General features: G+C 39.8%; 2 protein-coding genes across 3 annotated transcripts in view; one reads left to right on the top strand and one right to left on the bottom strand.

The window, feature by feature from the left end:
- ehmt1b (euchromatic histone-lysine N-methyltransferase 1b) overlaps positions 1 to 7179 on the bottom strand; it is a 33524-nt gene extending 26345 nt beyond the window's left edge. For both annotated transcript variants that reach the window (XM_075455340.1, XM_075455341.1), the window contains exon 1: positions 7126 to 7179. In XM_075455340.1, coding sequence (XP_075311455.1) covers positions 7126 to 7146 — 21 coding nt within the window. In that variant the 5' untranslated portion in view covers positions 7147 to 7179. The remainder of the gene's footprint in view (positions 1 to 7125) is intronic.
- A 5246-nt stretch (positions 7180 to 12425) lies between these two features.
- On the top strand, positions 12426 to 17000 carry ssna1 (Sjogren syndrome nuclear autoantigen 1). Its single transcript, XM_075456114.1, has 3 exons — positions 12426 to 12672; positions 14790 to 14989; positions 16737 to 17000. Exons 1-3 carry the CDS (start codon positions 12621 to 12623, stop codon positions 16827 to 16829), a joined length of 345 nt encoding a protein of 114 aa, XP_075312229.1. The 5' UTR covers positions 12426 to 12620; the 3' UTR covers positions 16830 to 17000.
- The last annotated feature ends 273 nt before the right edge of the window (positions 17001 to 17273 follow it).

Below are 17273 nucleotides of genomic sequence, written 5' to 3'. Positions count from 1 at the left end.
GTACAAAATGAGGGGTTGATTAGGGATACAAGTTTGTCTGGGTAAGAACGAAGCCAGGCCTTGGAATTTTTAACTGCCACTCTTTTCTCGCATAAGCAACAGTTGGTCCAATCCAACCATAGCCTCCATCAAAGAAAGTCCCCTCAATTTGGGAAGCCTTCAAGGAAGCAACTGAGGGCAGCAGAGGATGGTCAGCCAATCTAAATCCCAACCCACACAAAAGAGGAGTAAACAACTTTACAGTAAAGCTTCTACTTCGTACAGACAAATCCTGTTGTCTTATGTTGTGCTTGAGGCTAACTACAACAAAATTGGTTTCCATTCTATGATACATAAAAACTGAAACCTTATTCCAAGGAGTTGAGGATGTTTTCGTTGCCTTTATATTTCCCCAATTTGCTGGATACAAAAGGATACCTTTTGCTGACGTAATAAAGATCGCAACACCTTCATGCAAAGGTGTCCCATTTTGGCAGAAAAATTATTCAAAAATATTTCAACCACTTCGGCTTGTAATACGTTTCAGTGGGCAAAGGGAAACTGCAAATCAAGAGGCAGGGGTAACAGATCAAATGGGATTGAGCACAAGTCTCTTTTTGTCATCTTAGCTAAAAAGTTCGATTTAGAACACAAGAATAAAAACCATAAAGACCATCACTGCAAAACCCAATGTAAAAAAATTATCTTTTGAACTCAATTATCTATTTTTTTAATTAACATTGAAAGCCAAAAAAGGTACATTGAAAATAAATGTAATGCCAAGCTGGGGCTATCCCAACAACAGCTAATGTGTAACGCCATGGTTTTGGCAGACCAACCACTGGCGAATGCCAAAGAAATGCAAAGACCAAACTGTTATTTCTCTGACCTTCTTTGCTGGACTATAGATGGTCAAAAGAATTATATAGTGCCAAAAGTATTCACTCACGCATCCAATAATTCCAGGTGTTCCAGTCACTTCCATAGCCACAGGCGTATAAATCCAAGCACCTAGTCATGCTTCTAGAAAATTCTTCTACAAACATTTGTGAAAGAATTGGTCACTCTCAGGAGCTCAGTGAATTCCTGGCAATCTGATGGACAAGTCTGGGTGTGGCGGTTGCCAGGGGAACGGTACTTGTCTGACTGCATTGTACCAAGTGTAAAGTTTGGTGGAGGGGGGATCATGGTGTGGGGTTGTTTTTCAGGAGCTGCGCTTGACCCCTTAGTTCCAGTGAAAGGACCTCTGAATCCTTCAGCATCCCAAGAGATTTTGGACGATTTCATGCTGCCAACTTTGTGGAAACAGTTTGAGGATGGTATCTTCCTGTTCCAACAGGACTGCGCACCAGTGCACGAAGCAAGATCCATAAAGACATGGATGAGCGAGTCTGGTGTGGAAGAACCTGACTGGCCGGCACAGAGTCCTGACCTCAACCCGATAGAACACCTTTGGGATGAATTAAGAGCGGAGACTGCGAGTAAGGCCTTCTCATCCAACATCAGTGTCGTTATCATCCATAAGGCCTTCAAAAGCTCAGTTGAATGTTATACACTTTAACCAATCAGATTTTAAATTGTGATTAGGTTTAATTTTTGCCACGGTGGCGCTTTCCAGCTCGCCTTGGCGCTTGACTTAGACGTGTGTAGCGCTTTAACAAATCAGCTGAGCAAAGCAGCTAGCATGTCACACAGTGTATTAGCTAGCTCCGTAGATTTTGGCTTTCATTTTTAGTAGGCCTAGTTTTGTTTTGTTTTTTCTATAAACTCGTAGGAAGAGGAGAGGAAGTGGATTTTATAGCAGATTTATCACAGCGAGCACCTGACGGCCCAGCCTCGGCCCAATAATGCCACAGGATGCCAACTCCCCGTGGGCTCACCACCTGCAGGGAGAAACATCAAGGTTGGGTGCAGTGTGAGGTCTTGAACATGCCAATCTCTGGTGTCACAAACTGACTCATGGGACATTAAACGTCAGCTTGATGGCGGGGAAGGAGTCTGAGTTGGTGTGTGAGGTGGAGCAGTACCACCTAGATGTAGTACGGCTCACCTCCAACTGGCCTCTGGAACCAAACTCCTGGCAAGCAGTTGGACTCTATCATACTTTGAAGTTGCCCTGGGAGAAAGCGAACAGGTGGGTGTTGGTAGACTCGTATCTGCCAAAGTACCTCTTCACCTTGGCCTTTGTGTTGGAGTTTCCCCTGGTGAGCAACAGGGTTGTGAGTTGCAGGAGGAAAGGCTCAGACTGTGGCATGAGCTTATGCACCAATCAGCAGTGCTGATTACCCAACTTTCTTAGAGTCCCTGGGTGGTGTCCTGGAGGAGGTGCCAACTGGGATTTCAATTGTTCTCTTGGGTGACTTCAATGCTCAAGTGGGTAGTGACAGAGTCACCTGGAGGAGCATGACTGGAAAAAAACAGCCTCTCTGATCTGAACCTAAATGTTGTTTTGTTATTTTAGTTCTGTGCGAGGAATGGATTGTCCGTAACAAACACCATGTGTCAGCATAAGGTGGTTCATAGGTACCTGGCCACCTAAGGCCAAAGGTTGCTGGTTGATTTCATAGTTGTATCATCAGACCTGTGGCCATATATAGCTTAAACACTTTGGTGAAGAGAGAGGCAGGGCTGTGAGGAGTTGGATCCAATGGCAAAAAAGACTGCCGGACAGACCTGATAAACCCAAACAAATTGAGAGGGTGAACTAGGAACTTCTGGTGGAAGCCTTTGTCCTGTAGATCTTCAACCTGCACCTCAGAGCACAAAGGGAGGTCAGGGACAAGAGCTATAGTCAGAGGGCCATCTGTGCCTGTCGTGGCAGCAAACAGATGATCAACTGTTAGACACTAGGGATGTAAGAAGCCACAGTGGTGGAAGAAGGGTTTCTGGTTTGGGTACCTCGTTGTTACATCTCTGCTCTTTGCGGATGATGAGGTTCTGTTGGCTTCTTCAAGCCATGACCTTCAGTGTGCACTGGAGCAGTTTGAAACCAAGTGTGCAGTGGCTGGGATAAAAGTTGGCCCCTCCAAGACTGAGTAGGCCATGGTTCTCAACCGGAAAAGTGTGGAGTGCTCCTCCCTTCGGGTTGAAGATGGGTCCCTGCCTGAAGCAGAGGAGTTTCTGCTGTCTCGTGATCTAATTCACAAGTAATGGCAAGTTGGAGTGGGACATGTACAGATGGGTTGGGGCTTTGTGAGTGGTGACGAGGGTGCTGCATCGGTCCATTGCAGTAATGAGGGAGCTGAGCCAAAAGGCGAAGCTTTCCATTTGGTCCATCTCCGTTCCAAACATAACCTATGGGCACGAGGTTTGGATAGTGACTGAAAGAATGAATCAAGAATAAAAGCAGCTAAGATGAGTTCTTTCAGGGAATATCTGGGCACAGCCTTAGAGATAAGGGTTAAGAGCTTGTGGGTCCGGAGGGAGGAGAGGTTAATGGACATATAATCACCATTTCTTGGTTTGGATCTTTGCTAGAGCTATGACTGAAATTCAGTTAGCTGGTTGTTGTGGAATGTGTGTTTAAGCCCAGCAAGCTGGCTGGACTTTCCAAGGGGGCCTTTACCAGAAATGTCTCGAGGACATCTTTTTTCCTTTTGTTTTTAAAACTGTGTTCACTCTGGGGATAATCCTGCCAGGTGAGTCTGCGGTGGCGTGCGACTCCCCAGAGCTTCAGTGCAGGTCCACCTGGGTCTCTTCCCTTTTCCCTCATCTGCTACAGAAGGCCACTGCACGTGTGATGGTTGCCATAGCGAGACAGGCTCTCACAGTTAAGCCACACTTCCGGACTCCCAGCGGCCTGCACCAAGGGCATAATGTTGTTTTTTTTCCTCTAACAGCTATATCCAAGGATGTCAGGCATTTTAGGAACATTAATAAATTGTGTAAAATTGCAGAGAAATATGTCCATAATCCTATATATAAAAAATGAAAAAGAAAAAGGCTTTCACCACTTGGTTCACTGTGGTGGTTTTGTAAAAGCAAGCAACAAAAGCAGGATTCATAGGAGCATAATGTAGCTATCTGCATTCATCTCACCCCACACAGAGCGAAGGAAAACCGACCAAAGCAGTCAAGCTTTCATATTCCCCCAAAAAGCTACGCTCTAACAAGATAGTAGACTAAAAGCGTGTTAACAATCCAATAGATTGATTGCCATCATCACAAACTGACATTAAAGCCCACCAAAACAGTGACCTGCTCAAACTACAGGCTGGAAAACACACAAGACAGGAAGGGCTGGAGACAGTAAGTCAGCAGCAATCTCTAAAATAAAATGCTCATTTACAGCGTCTCAAAAACAAACAACAGCAATGAAACTAACACTAAGCAAAAGGATGATTTGAGAAATCATTTCTAAACGGAATACGACAAAGGGAGAAAATAATATCGGCGAGTGGACCAGCATCCTGAAAGAAGCAGCAGAGAAATATGAGCACAACAGAAAATCAGAGCAAACACTGCATGCAGTCGTTGGTGAGTTGGGCCAGAATATGACATCAGCCGGGTGTTGTCGGTCATAGGACCAATAATGGCAATTTCCTCTCAACAATATATAGTAATTGGACTGCAGGAAGCCAAAGATATTCTCAATATTCAACCGAGGCGGTTTTCCTGCTGTGCTTCCTGTCTGAATGCACACTCTAAAAAAAACATACATTCTGTACATTCAATAAGCAGAAAATGAGAAACACCTCAACACTATAAGGCCAAGCCAAGAAAAAAAGGCCTACTTGTCTGCTGGAGGTGCCATCTATCTGGAAAATGCAGCTGATGCTCATTTAAAACCAAGACTGCTGTTCCAGTTTTAAATACTCTTCCAGTTACGTCTGTACTGGTGTTTTTCGTTTGTTTTCCAGCCAACCGAATACCAAACCAGCTGGTGAAATCGCAGCAGCATACTCCACCAACAAACCAGAGCTGCCGCACAGGAAGTGGTACGTTTTGCATGTTCTTTTTAACAATGAAATCAACACCAGGGCCTCTGTAGCTGTAGGATATTTCAAAATTCACAACATCAGCCTCAGACAATGTGTGGGGTTCAACGAGATCTTTGAAATCAGACACATAAAAGGTGTGTTTGCCAGAAAGAGATGGCTGTAAAACTAAATGCCCTGCGTAAAGATGTACTGGTGTGCATGCCTGGATCTATGTGAGAAGACACACAGATCTATATTTCACTTAAAAAAAACAATTTACCTTTTATTCCTTAACTTGTTGATTGATTTCTCAATCTTACAACTTAAATAGGGCTGCAACTTCATTCTTTTTTCCCCCATTATTGGCTAATCACCCAATTGCCTTCTCCACTCATTGGACATTTGTTCTGGCTGTCGAGCCAAGATGTGAAAAACTGCCCTCATAATTTCAGAGTGGGGCTTTCTGTTGCTGTTGTTTGTCAGATTTCCCCCCTACATGTCTATCACTGCAAAGAGAAGCAATGTTAATAAACTCTACAAAATACTGAGAAGAAAACAATGTTGTCAGTCAAGTTCATCTTTAATTTTTTTTTTTATAGCGTGTATCGTATTTCACCGGCAAAGGAATTTAACTGAACTACGGGTGTAGGGAGGGGGAAGCGGGGCAACAAGCACAACTATACAAAAAGCAATGCTTTTTATTTGTACTGTTTTAATGTCTCTGTAAAGCACTTTGAATCGCCTTGCAGTTGAATTGTGCTATACAAATAAACATGCCTTGCCTAGAACTGAACCACTGATTGTGTCTAACACAACTTACAGCTTATTTTCAATGCTAGCAGACTACATTATCTTCACATTTTGTAAGCCGACACATATAAATGCTTTATTTCTGCTCATAAACTCATCTGACTTATTAAAATCATTCCTCATTCATTCTCTGCCAAATAATTACTCAATTAAGCGAGCACAGGTATGAATCCATAATGTGGAATAAATCGCTTTTATTTATATTGGAGCTGATTTTGGGTATAATTATACCCTGGTCTGATTATTGCATCAAATATAACACAGAATAAAGTTATGAGGAAGAAGCGGAAGTGACTGCAAAGCTCTCTGACCCGCACCTTTCTTTACAAATGCCTCCAAAAAACTCCGAGCCAGTAAGCAAATATCATCAAGACGCGCTTTGAGCGACCTCTACCGAACATGACCGTATATCATCTCCTAAATCTACTAAAACAAATTAAACAAATTAAACAGACCGAGGCTCCCCACACTAACACACAGTAACACTTCAGTCACCCCCTTTTAAATGACAAATACCCCTTTGCAATAAAAAAATAGAGAGAGAGAATAAAAAGAAACAGCCTGAAATAGCTAACTCGAGGCAGGCTTACACCGGCTAAAATAACTGACAATAATGGCAGATAGCTCGCAAAGACGAGGTGTAACAAGTGAAATAACATCGTTCAAAATTGGAGAATTCAAAATGAAAGCTGGCGCCGAAAACCTGCTGTACTAGTACTGTATGTAGATGGAGGCTGTAGCAGCACTGTTGCCTTAATTTGCCTGCATCAGTTACTGCAGAGCACACTGAGGATAACATTCTTACCCAACACATGTAGCCGTATTGCTCAAAATATCTCAAAGACTAACTTGGGTTGTTTAAAGCAAATAAACCTAGAAAAAAAAATCAAATGAAAACCAGTCTGTGGGTGAATTTGAGAAAGTGAGCACTCTGCTAACTAGCATTACTGCTAGCTAGCTAGCTGATCATCAACGTTTACATTTAGCCACCGGTCTGCCGGTAACGGACGACACGGACCAAACTGTGAATAATACCGGGAGAAAATGCACTCAGAAAAAAGGTGAAGTTTATTTTGAACCGCTAAAGCTTTACACAGCAAAGGATAGTGACATGAGCCCGGGACCATGTATGAACGTGTCCAACCGAGTAGCCCACAACGCGGCAGCCTTCGATCATACACGTTCCGGGGCGCAGCATCTTCCTGCACATTCAGTTGCCCTCCGGTCCAGCACAAAAGCACAAGACTCCAGGCTGGTAGCGGGCAATTTACGACAAAACGACACTTCGACAGCGACAATTCGCCTGTTTACAGGGAGGCTCTCTGGCGGCCGGGACGAAACACATTTTCCAGGGCGCAAAAAAAAAACAGCCTGCGAGCAAAAACAAGCTAGGCGTAGATAAAGCTCAAATACTCACCTCGGTTCCTACCGAAGCCATGGTGCCTGGACGTTAACTCCGCCCACACAGGATTACGTCACATTTATTGATTTGCTATCAGTGTCACCACACCTCAAGAGTTTGTCAGGGATATTGTAAATAATGACGCTAATATCCATCACATATTGTGGTAACTGAGAAGCCGATCGTTTAATCAATCGTTTAATTACATTTTCATTTTAATATAATAGACGCCTTATTTTATTTATGTGCTAAATATTTCATTTCATTTCATTTTTTATTTAATTTAATTTAATTTTGTTTTTATTTTTCATTATTTATTTTTGATTTTTTTGTCACCCCCTTCCGTGTTTTATTTTCTTTATGATTCCATTTTCTTGTTCTTCTTTTAATGGACCGCTCGTCGCCCTTCTAATTGCCCTTCGGGGATAAATAAAGTTTTTTCTGATTCTGATTCTGATTAAATTAGAGTACATGGTTAAGTCAGACTGTAACCTGCACCATATATAGTGCAATGAATAGCTTAACAGCATAATTCAAACCACAGACTCTTCCTTTTGAGTACAGGTAATACAGTTGTATTTCACAAATATTACCCAAGTAAGTAGCTGTGTGTATTTACACAGTACTGTGCAATGTGACATTTTATTTGGAAAACCAATTATTGCACCATTTTTCCTTTAGAAAGAGAAACCGGTTGCATTACTCGCCTATTATCAGGGACAAAGTATATTTTGACACAGGCTCACAGTGTCTGTCCCACTTCTATGGAAGTTTTTCTGTGCCCTTCAGAGTTTGAATACGAATTTCTAATATTGAATTTTTACAGCGTCAAAATCAGACTTTGAATTTGAAAAACCAACAGTGTAAAAAAAAAAATCAATTTCTAAAAACAAATCAGTGGAAAAAAATTCAATATCTAAAAAAAAATTCAACTTCAAAAAATTCAGTGAAAAAAAATTCAACTTCACAAAATTCAACTTCAAACAATTCAGTGAAAAAAAAATTCAACTTCAAAAAATTCAACTTCATAAAAATTCAGTGAAAAAATTCAACATCTAAAAAAATTTCAACTTCACAAAATTCAGTGAAAAAAAATTCAACTTAAAAAAAAATCAGTGGGAATTTTTTTTGTAAGATGTTGAATTTTTTTCCACTGATTTTTGTTTTTAGAAATTGATTTTTTTTTTACACTGTTGGTTTTTCAAATTCAAAGTCTGATTCTGATGCTGTAAAAATTCAATATTAGAAATTTGTATGGCACAGGAAAAGTTCCACTTCATGTTAAAGGTGTTGGTTGGTCTGGGCTTTGTGGAGGCCCGTCAGTGTTCTCCACACTGAACTTTAAAAACTTCTCTCTTTATGAACCTGCACATCTTTGCTCACAAAGAGGTGAGACTCCTCCCTAAAACGTTGCCCCAAAATGGAACCATGTGTTTTTTTTTACCAAAACATTGCTGCATCCTGTTAAAGACCGACTCCAGACCAAAAATATGATGACATAGATTCATCATAGGTGCGTTGAAGAAGAGGACGGAGAGTGTTTCTTTAGGCATATGTAAAAAGCCAATCTCAACAAGGGCAGAATAGGATAACTCAAGGTGAAACCGCCAGCTGCCTTGTACGGGGCAATGGTCTCCTCTTATTAACATGCACAAAAAGAAGCAGTCACTGCAAAAAGGGACAGAAATATGTGGAATTTTACCAGCTTATGGAGGAATATGCACGGCCATGTGACATACAACTGTGTCAGCAACACCAACACATAAAAAACCCACATTTTTAAACCACTTTTAAAAACTCCAGTTTTAAAAGTGCTGTGGGCTACAAGGAAATAGAACCAGAGTCAATGTGCGCCTGCTTGACCCCTGCCTGGACACTGTCTATTTTAGGTGGAGTGGTGGCCTGTGAAGAGAAGCCCAGCTGTGCCAGGAACCATCACAATGCCTTCTCCACCCACTAATGTCGCTGCATTACAGACAGGCTAAACCAATCTAAATCCTTGGCCAAATTCTGAGATGATTAGGTCAACTCGTAACGAACCGGCAGACTCAAAGGACTCTCACACTGTTGATCTTGTTTCTTTTACTGGAGCTGCATTTAGACTCTTTCTCCCTTGGACATTTTTCTGAGTTAACTTTAACAGCTGCTTATCCTGAGCCATCAACATGTCTGTTACACCTCATCCCAACGTGGCAGTTCAAGGATGTTTTTTCACTTATCAATGAATCCATATCAGGCCTGATCAGTCTAACATATTTAATCACTGTGGCATTAACATTGGCTGTTTAATTGTAGCATTAAAATCACTCATGATCCCTATACCTTTATGCCCTAAGGTGTGCATTTTAGGCATTTATCCAGATGACTGTTCCTCTTGTAAGGAAAGAAAAATGGCTGACCTTTGTTTACTGCAGGCCAAACGCTGTATTGCATTATGCTGGAAGAATGCAGGTTCTTTTACCCGCTGGTTAAATAACTTAACATTGAGTTTGGCTCTTGAGAAACTGACCTATATTGTTAGAAAGAGGGCTTCTGAATTTTATGATATTTGGAGGATATTTCTGGAACTGTTGAGGGAGGGAGAATGAGATAATGAAAATTATTTAATTTGTTGTTGGGAGTGCAAGCTGTAACCTACATTTTTAATCATTTTTTTTAAATTTATTATTATTATTATTATTATTATTATTTTATTTCTATATGTGTTTATTTGCTTATTTATTTTAATTATTTTAATTATTTCATATTCATTGCACAGTCATTTGCTGTCTAATTACTGCGGTTTATTGTATCTTTTTTAATAATTTAATTATTATTTTCTTTACTGCCATATGTTTTGGATGTTTAAATTGTTGGATGTTGCTATATTAACATGAAAAACCAATAAATATATGTTTAAAAAAAAAAAAAAGCACTCATGACGTGTTCCCAGAAGAAGAAAAAAAATAGAAAAGAGATTCTTTGAGTTCTTTTTTTCTTTTTAATCCTGAACATAAAGACGCTCAAAGTCTCAAAGTCTTTTGAAATTGCCACTGAGATTTCATCCAGCTCTAAAATAAATCTCAGGCTTCACCAACTCGTGGACCTCTTTTTGATCTCGGACAGAAATCCCAAACCTTTACACCGGCTGCCTGTCCATCAGAGGACAGACTTTAAAGTTCTGATGCTGCTCTATAAAGCTCTGAATGGTCCAGGACCAGAATGCATCAGTGACCTGAGATTAAACTTTCACCAAATGGAGACATTTTTAAATCCAGGTTAAAGACATTTCTGTTCTCATGTGTCTATGCATGAAATATCTTTTAACTTATCTGGACTGTTGCTTGTTTTTAAATTCATTTAAATGATTTTATTTGTTTCTCTTTATATTCTTTTATGTATTTTTAATGCTTCTTCCACTCCCTGCTACAATGCTTTTATTTGATGTAAAGCACTTTGAATTGTTTGTACATGAAATGTGCTATATGAATAAATTTGATTTGATTTTATTCTTTTTTTGTTTAAAATTTAAATCATGCTTTTTATTTCTACTGTTTTAATGTCTCTGTAAAGCACTTTGAATCACCCTATAGTTAAATTGTGCTGTACAAATAAACTTGCCTTGCCTATATGAATTATTTTACATTGTAAAATAAGACTGGATTTGATTTCAAAGTGACTGGAGTGCGATAAAAGTTCTGACTTTGTGCGTAAGTGGGGAAGACAACACCGGGAACCTTACTCCAAATGAAATGGGCAAAAGACACTGTGCAGCAGTAGCTTTCCAATGCAAACAGAGCAGAAGACAGTTTGGAATTTGCTAGGTGTTTATGATAGGAGTTCTATTTTACTAACCATGTTTACATTCCCTCGTTGGAGTAAGACTGTAGACACAGTTTGAAGATAAGTACTTTTAAATGATAGTTGTGTGACAAACTGATGCATTTGACTGTGTGCCCAGCTCATAGGTGAGTTTCAGCCCCCCCCCACCCTGTCAGACAGGCAGTTGGGAGCAATACCACTGGATTATTGGTTGGTTAATAAAGCAATGATAAAGTCAACCCTATGACAAACAAGTTGGCGTTACAGCAATTCCAAAATAGGATGAGTGGAGGAGCGAAAAGTAGACTCACCGGAGACAGGTAGAACCACAACAATCCTTTACTGGATTGTACATTTCAAAAGGATCAGACAGGAAACAAAAGAAACCAGTTTGCACATACAGTGAACAGAGGAGTGACTGACAAAACACAGCTGTGCTATTATCAATAAGCTGAAACCAGGCGTGAACAACGAGCAGAGCAAGCAAAACCAACAGATGAAATTTGATAAAAGGTGTCATCTGCTGCTCTCTTACTTGCCAAACCTTGGGTCAATTTTCCAATTTTAGGTTTGAATCTTTTAAGGACACGCGCTGTAATTGAACTCCACAATTCGTTGCTGTGCCATGTTCAGAGCTTGATTGGTAAATTATTGAACATTTGCCTAAAGCCTATCAGAGAGTGGTGAATCTCTCTTCCTTATCTTTTAGAAAACGCTCTCAGCAGTCATGTTACTGACTTAGATGGGTTTTAGTCCAAACTTCTTCTTTTTTAAACAAATGTGTTGATGAGATCAAATTAGAAAAAAAACAAAAATGATGCAACTTCTCAGTTTCAGCTGTTTTAATGTTGACTTTGTGCTATTTTCAATTAAACTGATGTGACTTGACAATTTCCCCATTACTGCATTCTGTTTCTCTTTACATTTCACACTTACCACACCTTTTATTTCTTCTTTTGTTTTTTTTATTCAACCACAACAGTTTCCATAGAAGAGCAACGATCAGTCAATGTGATGCACAGTTACACAGTTAAACTGCACCATGATAGGGAAGAGAAGTTAAAAAAAGCTCCACATTAACCAACTATTATAGGGGGGAAAGCAGTTATTAAAATAGAAGTATGGTCAGAAACAGTTACACAAATAGGGAAGGAATTGGAGAGTATAATTGTCAGTGTGGTATTTTACACTGGTGCAGGCACATTGGATCTGTACGGTCTCTCCTTCCATCACTAACAAAACCTCTCAGGTAATCTGATGGGACTTTTTTATGCTATAACTTTGCAGTTGCCTCTAAAAGGGTTCATTTCAATATAAACTAGTCTGTTCTAATAAAATGAACTCTTCCTGGTTTATGACACTTGGCTGTAAGACTCCTCACATAGACGAAACAGAACAATTGGGAATACAATGCTCCTATACAGTAATTAGAAGATATTTTAAGTCTGCCACAAGGGGGCGCAAGTCGCACATTTTAGACGTCAAGAACTTTGAGTTGAGCAGCAGAAGAAGAAGCTAGCTGAACTTCCGGTTCAGTTGTCAGGGAAACCCGCCATGTACGAGCAGTTCTGTTGAAACGTTTCGAGGAGGCGGTCAAGTTTGGAGCCACTTGTCAGGCCCGCTTTGCTCAGAGAGACCGATGGGAAGCTAGCCCGCACAGTCACGGCTGAACACGGACAAGGCGAACGGTACGTTAGCTAAAAGCCGATATGACGCAACAAGCCGCCGCTCTGCAGACCTACAACAACGAACTTGTCAAGTGTAAGTGACTCGTTTTTGCTTTTTTAGCTCGCTAATTTAAACTCTTTATGTGTCCCCGATAAAACTGTGGTGAAGATGAGTAACTGGTGGCGGGTTTTTTGTTTCAAATTGAATGTTTAGAGCGAAGAGGCTTCACCGTCTGGACAGGAAATAGCTCGTTTTCTCCTGTAGTTTGTTTTTATTTTTTATTCAAACATGTCACATAGAAAAAACAATGACGTACTCAGAAGTAAACATTTATTTTTATTTTTTTAACTTTACATATTCAAACCTCCACATATAGAAAAAAAATTGAAGGATCTTAAATGCACAAGATAAAAAAAAGGGATAATAAATAATAATGATAAAAATAAATTAATAAAAAAAAATAATAATAAAAACTTCTAAACAGTTACAAGAGGTTAGGACAGGTTAAGATTTTTTATGAGTGTGTATAATTTATTTGCATGGGGATTATTTATATGTTTCAGACATTTTTGTAACGATGATTTTATGTTCACAGATGTTTTATTTGGGGTGGGGTTGTCAGTCTATTTATTTTATTGTGTTTTATGTATTTATTTTATTGTACAGCACATTGGAAACCTTTGTGTTTATTTAAACTGTGCTTTATAAATAAAGTGGATTGGATATATTATTTTTTAATGCAAGCCATGAAGGTGGGGATTTGGCATATATTGTGATGTGATATATATATATTTATATATATTTATATATATATATTTATATATATATATTTATATATATTTATATATATATATTTATATATATATTTATATATATATTTATATATATATTTATATATATATTTATATATATATATATATATATATTTATATATATATATATATATATATAAATATATATATATATATATATAAAAATATATATATATATATATATATATAAAAATATATATATATATATATATAAAAATATATATATATAAAAATATATATTAAGAACTCGGTTTGTTTTTTATCTTTGAGGATTACGCCTACTTGGATGTTTTGAAAAGACCAAAAATCCGTGTTTATGGAACTGGATGATAATAAGTCATGTAGAGATTTCCACAAATTTTGGACAGTCTCGCATTCATAAAATAGGTGTTCTGTTGTTTCCAAATTTGTTTTGCAATTATAACAGTTTTCTACAACAAACTTAAATCTTCTTTTTAAAAATTCATTTGGGGGATAGATGTTGTTTATATTTTTGAAATGAACTTCTTTACATTTTGGGGGAACTGGGAATTTTAAGTATTTTGTCCGCGTTTTCTCCTGTAGTCTTTGGCCGTATGTTTCCAAAGCGAAATTAACTCAACTCAACTTTATTTATAAAGCCCTTTAAAAACAGCCGTGGCTGAAACAAAGTGCTGTACATGAATAACAACAGGAAATATAAGGCATAAAACACAAGAACAATGTAAAAACAATAATAAACAATAACAATATTAAAACAATAACAGAAACGGAGTCTCATGCTGGGTTAAAAGCCAGTTTTATTTATATATTTTTACATCAAATTAATTTGATTTCTAATTCCTGTTTATTTATTAAACCTCACATTTAAATATATATATTAAATTTAGCCCCAAATGTCCCCCCCCTGCTATTTAAGTGTCAGTGGTTGGCATGTGATGGAGCACTTTTCTGTCCTTTCTTACCTCCCGGCTCCTTTGAGCACCAGGCAGGATGCTCCTGTACAATCTGATTAACCTGCACAGATTAAGCCATCACCTGGAAATCAGCGTTTAACTCTCCGCACAACAACCACAGACATTATGAGTTGGAGCTGGCTGCTAACACGTATCACACCTTAAAACTTGTTGCTTCGGCAAATCAGTTTCTAATTTTTTTTACAGAATGGCAGCTTTAAAAATAAATAATAGCTTTAGCGCTTGTCACCAGTCACGTGTTGTTTAATCTGTCCCTGCTCTTACAGCCTCTAAGGTTACCTGACCTCATTTCACCTTCTGATGAGTTTAAACAAAGTAACTACGGTTTTGTAACTGTACTGACAAAATGTACACGTGTGGGTTTTGTTGGTGCCTTCATATCTCTGGCAAGTTGCAGAATCCAGAGAAACCGTGTTGTTTTAAACCTCCGTGTCTCCCTCAGGTATTGAGGACCTGTGCTCAAAGCGGGATGAGCTGAACCGTCAGATCAAGCAGGAGGAGGAGGAGAAAGAACGGCTGCAGCACGACATCCGCCTCCTCTCGGAGAAGCTGAGCAGGGTCAATGAGAGCCTGGCTCAAAGGCTGGCCGCCCGCGCCACCTTCGACCGCACCATCGCAGAGACGGAGGCTGCATACACCAAGGTGTGCCCCCTCTGCCCTAAAAGTTATTTCAGCTCTGTGACTTTAGACTTTTTCCAAATAGCCTTATCTGTAACCCGGACTAGCGTTGCCATCATTCTGTATAATTAAATCAGGCTGCATCTTGCGTTGGTCGTTGCTAGGCGCTGAACTCCTGCGCATCTTTGTAGCTGCCGCCTTATTTTTGATATTCCAAAAACGTCCTTTCAACTACTGATAGCTTTTTTTAACAGAAGAGACACAGACCGTCTCTGTCTGTTAGTCCTGTATTCATGATTTATCTTCTTTTTTTGTCAAACGGCAGCATCTGTGAAAGCAGACCATGAACTCTATGCACCGTTTCTCATCCATTACAAAGTTCAAACTGAAAGAATGGCCTCTAAACTATAAAACCAGGTTAATTCAGTGCCTGAATCGTTTCTCCGGTGAGCAGTCGGAGCGCAGACGTTATTAAATGGACATCCATCCTGGGAGGATGTCGGGATGCGGTCAGAGGAACCGCTAAAGCAACATGCAGGTTAACGACCCCCGGTGACCTCTGTGTGGGAAGGTGTAGCACGAACTGGGTTTATGGTTAGAAACGTCTGCACGACGGTAAGACTAAGAGCAGTTTTAGCAGTGAGCTGGTGAGCAACAACGTTAGCCAACGGTTGCTGAGGCTGCTTTCGCAGCTCCGTTAAAGGGATAGTTTGCCTCTTTTGACATGAAGCTGTATGACATCCCATATCAGAAACATCATTTATGAACATCTTCTTACCCCCTGCTGCGTCCTGTGAGCAGAGTTCCAGCCTCGTTTTGGCGTTGATGAAGGTAGTCCGGCTAGTTGGCTGGGGTTTAAAAAATAAAGCGTTTTGCTTCTCAAAACAATATGCGTTCAAAAGAGTAATACATTTGCATCACAAAATCGTTCATCCAGAAAAAATCAGACCTTACAATTGCTTGGCCCTATTTTCTCTCCCTTCGTATCACTGCCTGCTGCCGCCTGCCGCGCCTGTTACGGTGTTTACTGCTCGGTCTGCACGGTTTACACAGCAGGCAGTGATACGAAGGGAGAGAAAATAGGGCCAAGCGATTGTGAGGTCTGACTTTTTCCTGGAGAACGATTTTGTGATACAATTGTATTACTCTTTTGAACGCATATTGTTATGAGAAGCAAAACGCTTTATTTTAGTGGCCCCAGCCAACTAGCCGGACTACCTTCATCAACACCAAAACGAGGCTGGAACTCGGCTCACAGGACGCAGCAGGGGGTAAGAAGATGTTCATAAATAATATTGCTAATATGGGATGTCATACAGCTTCATGTCAAAAGAGGCGAACTATCCCTTTAAGAGGTGGTTGAATTTTTAAACGGGACACAACTTAACCCAATGTCTAAGGATCAATAAAAAGCTAATAAGAGTCTTTACAGCCCCCAACTGGTGCCGCTCATCATGCATCATGCACAGCATGTGGCTTTCTGGCTTAGATGTTGCCAGATGTTGGCAGATGTTAGTCCCACAGTGCTTGACTGAGCTCATCTCGAGTTGTTATGATGTAACTCGGCCTGTAGATGAGATCTGAGCAGGCTGGTGGCACATCCTACATGCTGATGCTGAACTCCCTGCGTGCTCACACTAATCACTGCAAACAAACACTCCCAAACTGCTCTTATGTGGAAAAACAAGCGCTTATTGCACAGTCTACACCTCACCATCACTTCTTGTGTTCTTGGCCCGTTTCTCAGCGTGCGTTTCTTTTCTCCCCGTAGATCCTGGAGAGTTCGCAGTCTCTTCTAAGCGTCCTGAAGCAGGAGGCGGGAAACCTCAGTAAAGCCACAGAGCCTCGGAGAAAGGAGCACTGACGGCGAGGAGCGGCCACCCAACCCTCTGCGTGACCACAACACACCGATCTGAAACTTTTAAAGGCAGTTTATAGCCGTCTTTGGACTATTTGTAATATATTTGTTTTATTCTAAGCTCTTTAATTCAATAAATGTTTCTCATCATTCGTCTGCAACTCTTTCAGAGGTGAATGACTCATTCAAAGCACTTTATTTGTTCAAGTCTTCTATTTATTGAGCTTCAATTTGTACAAGTATGACATTTTTTTTTTCCATTTTTAACTCTTTTTTTTTGTAATTACTCGCCCAAATCATTGACAGTATGTTTACAGTAAGCACAGCTGCTGCGATGTAGATTTACAGACGAGGGGGGAAAGTAAAGGATGAACGAGATGGAGCTTCTACCACAGAGGCGCTACAGTGTGACCTACACAAACAGATGGGGGGGGGGGGGGGGGGCAGACG

The sequence above is a fragment of the Odontesthes bonariensis genome, chromosome 22 (assembly GCF_027942865.1).
Source record: "Odontesthes bonariensis isolate fOdoBon6 chromosome 22, fOdoBon6.hap1, whole genome shotgun sequence".
Taxonomy (NCBI): domain Eukaryota; kingdom Metazoa; phylum Chordata; class Actinopteri; order Atheriniformes; family Atherinopsidae; genus Odontesthes; species Odontesthes bonariensis.
The sequence above is the reverse complement of the archived record's forward strand: the minus strand, read 5'-3'. Positions and strand labels throughout refer to the sequence as shown.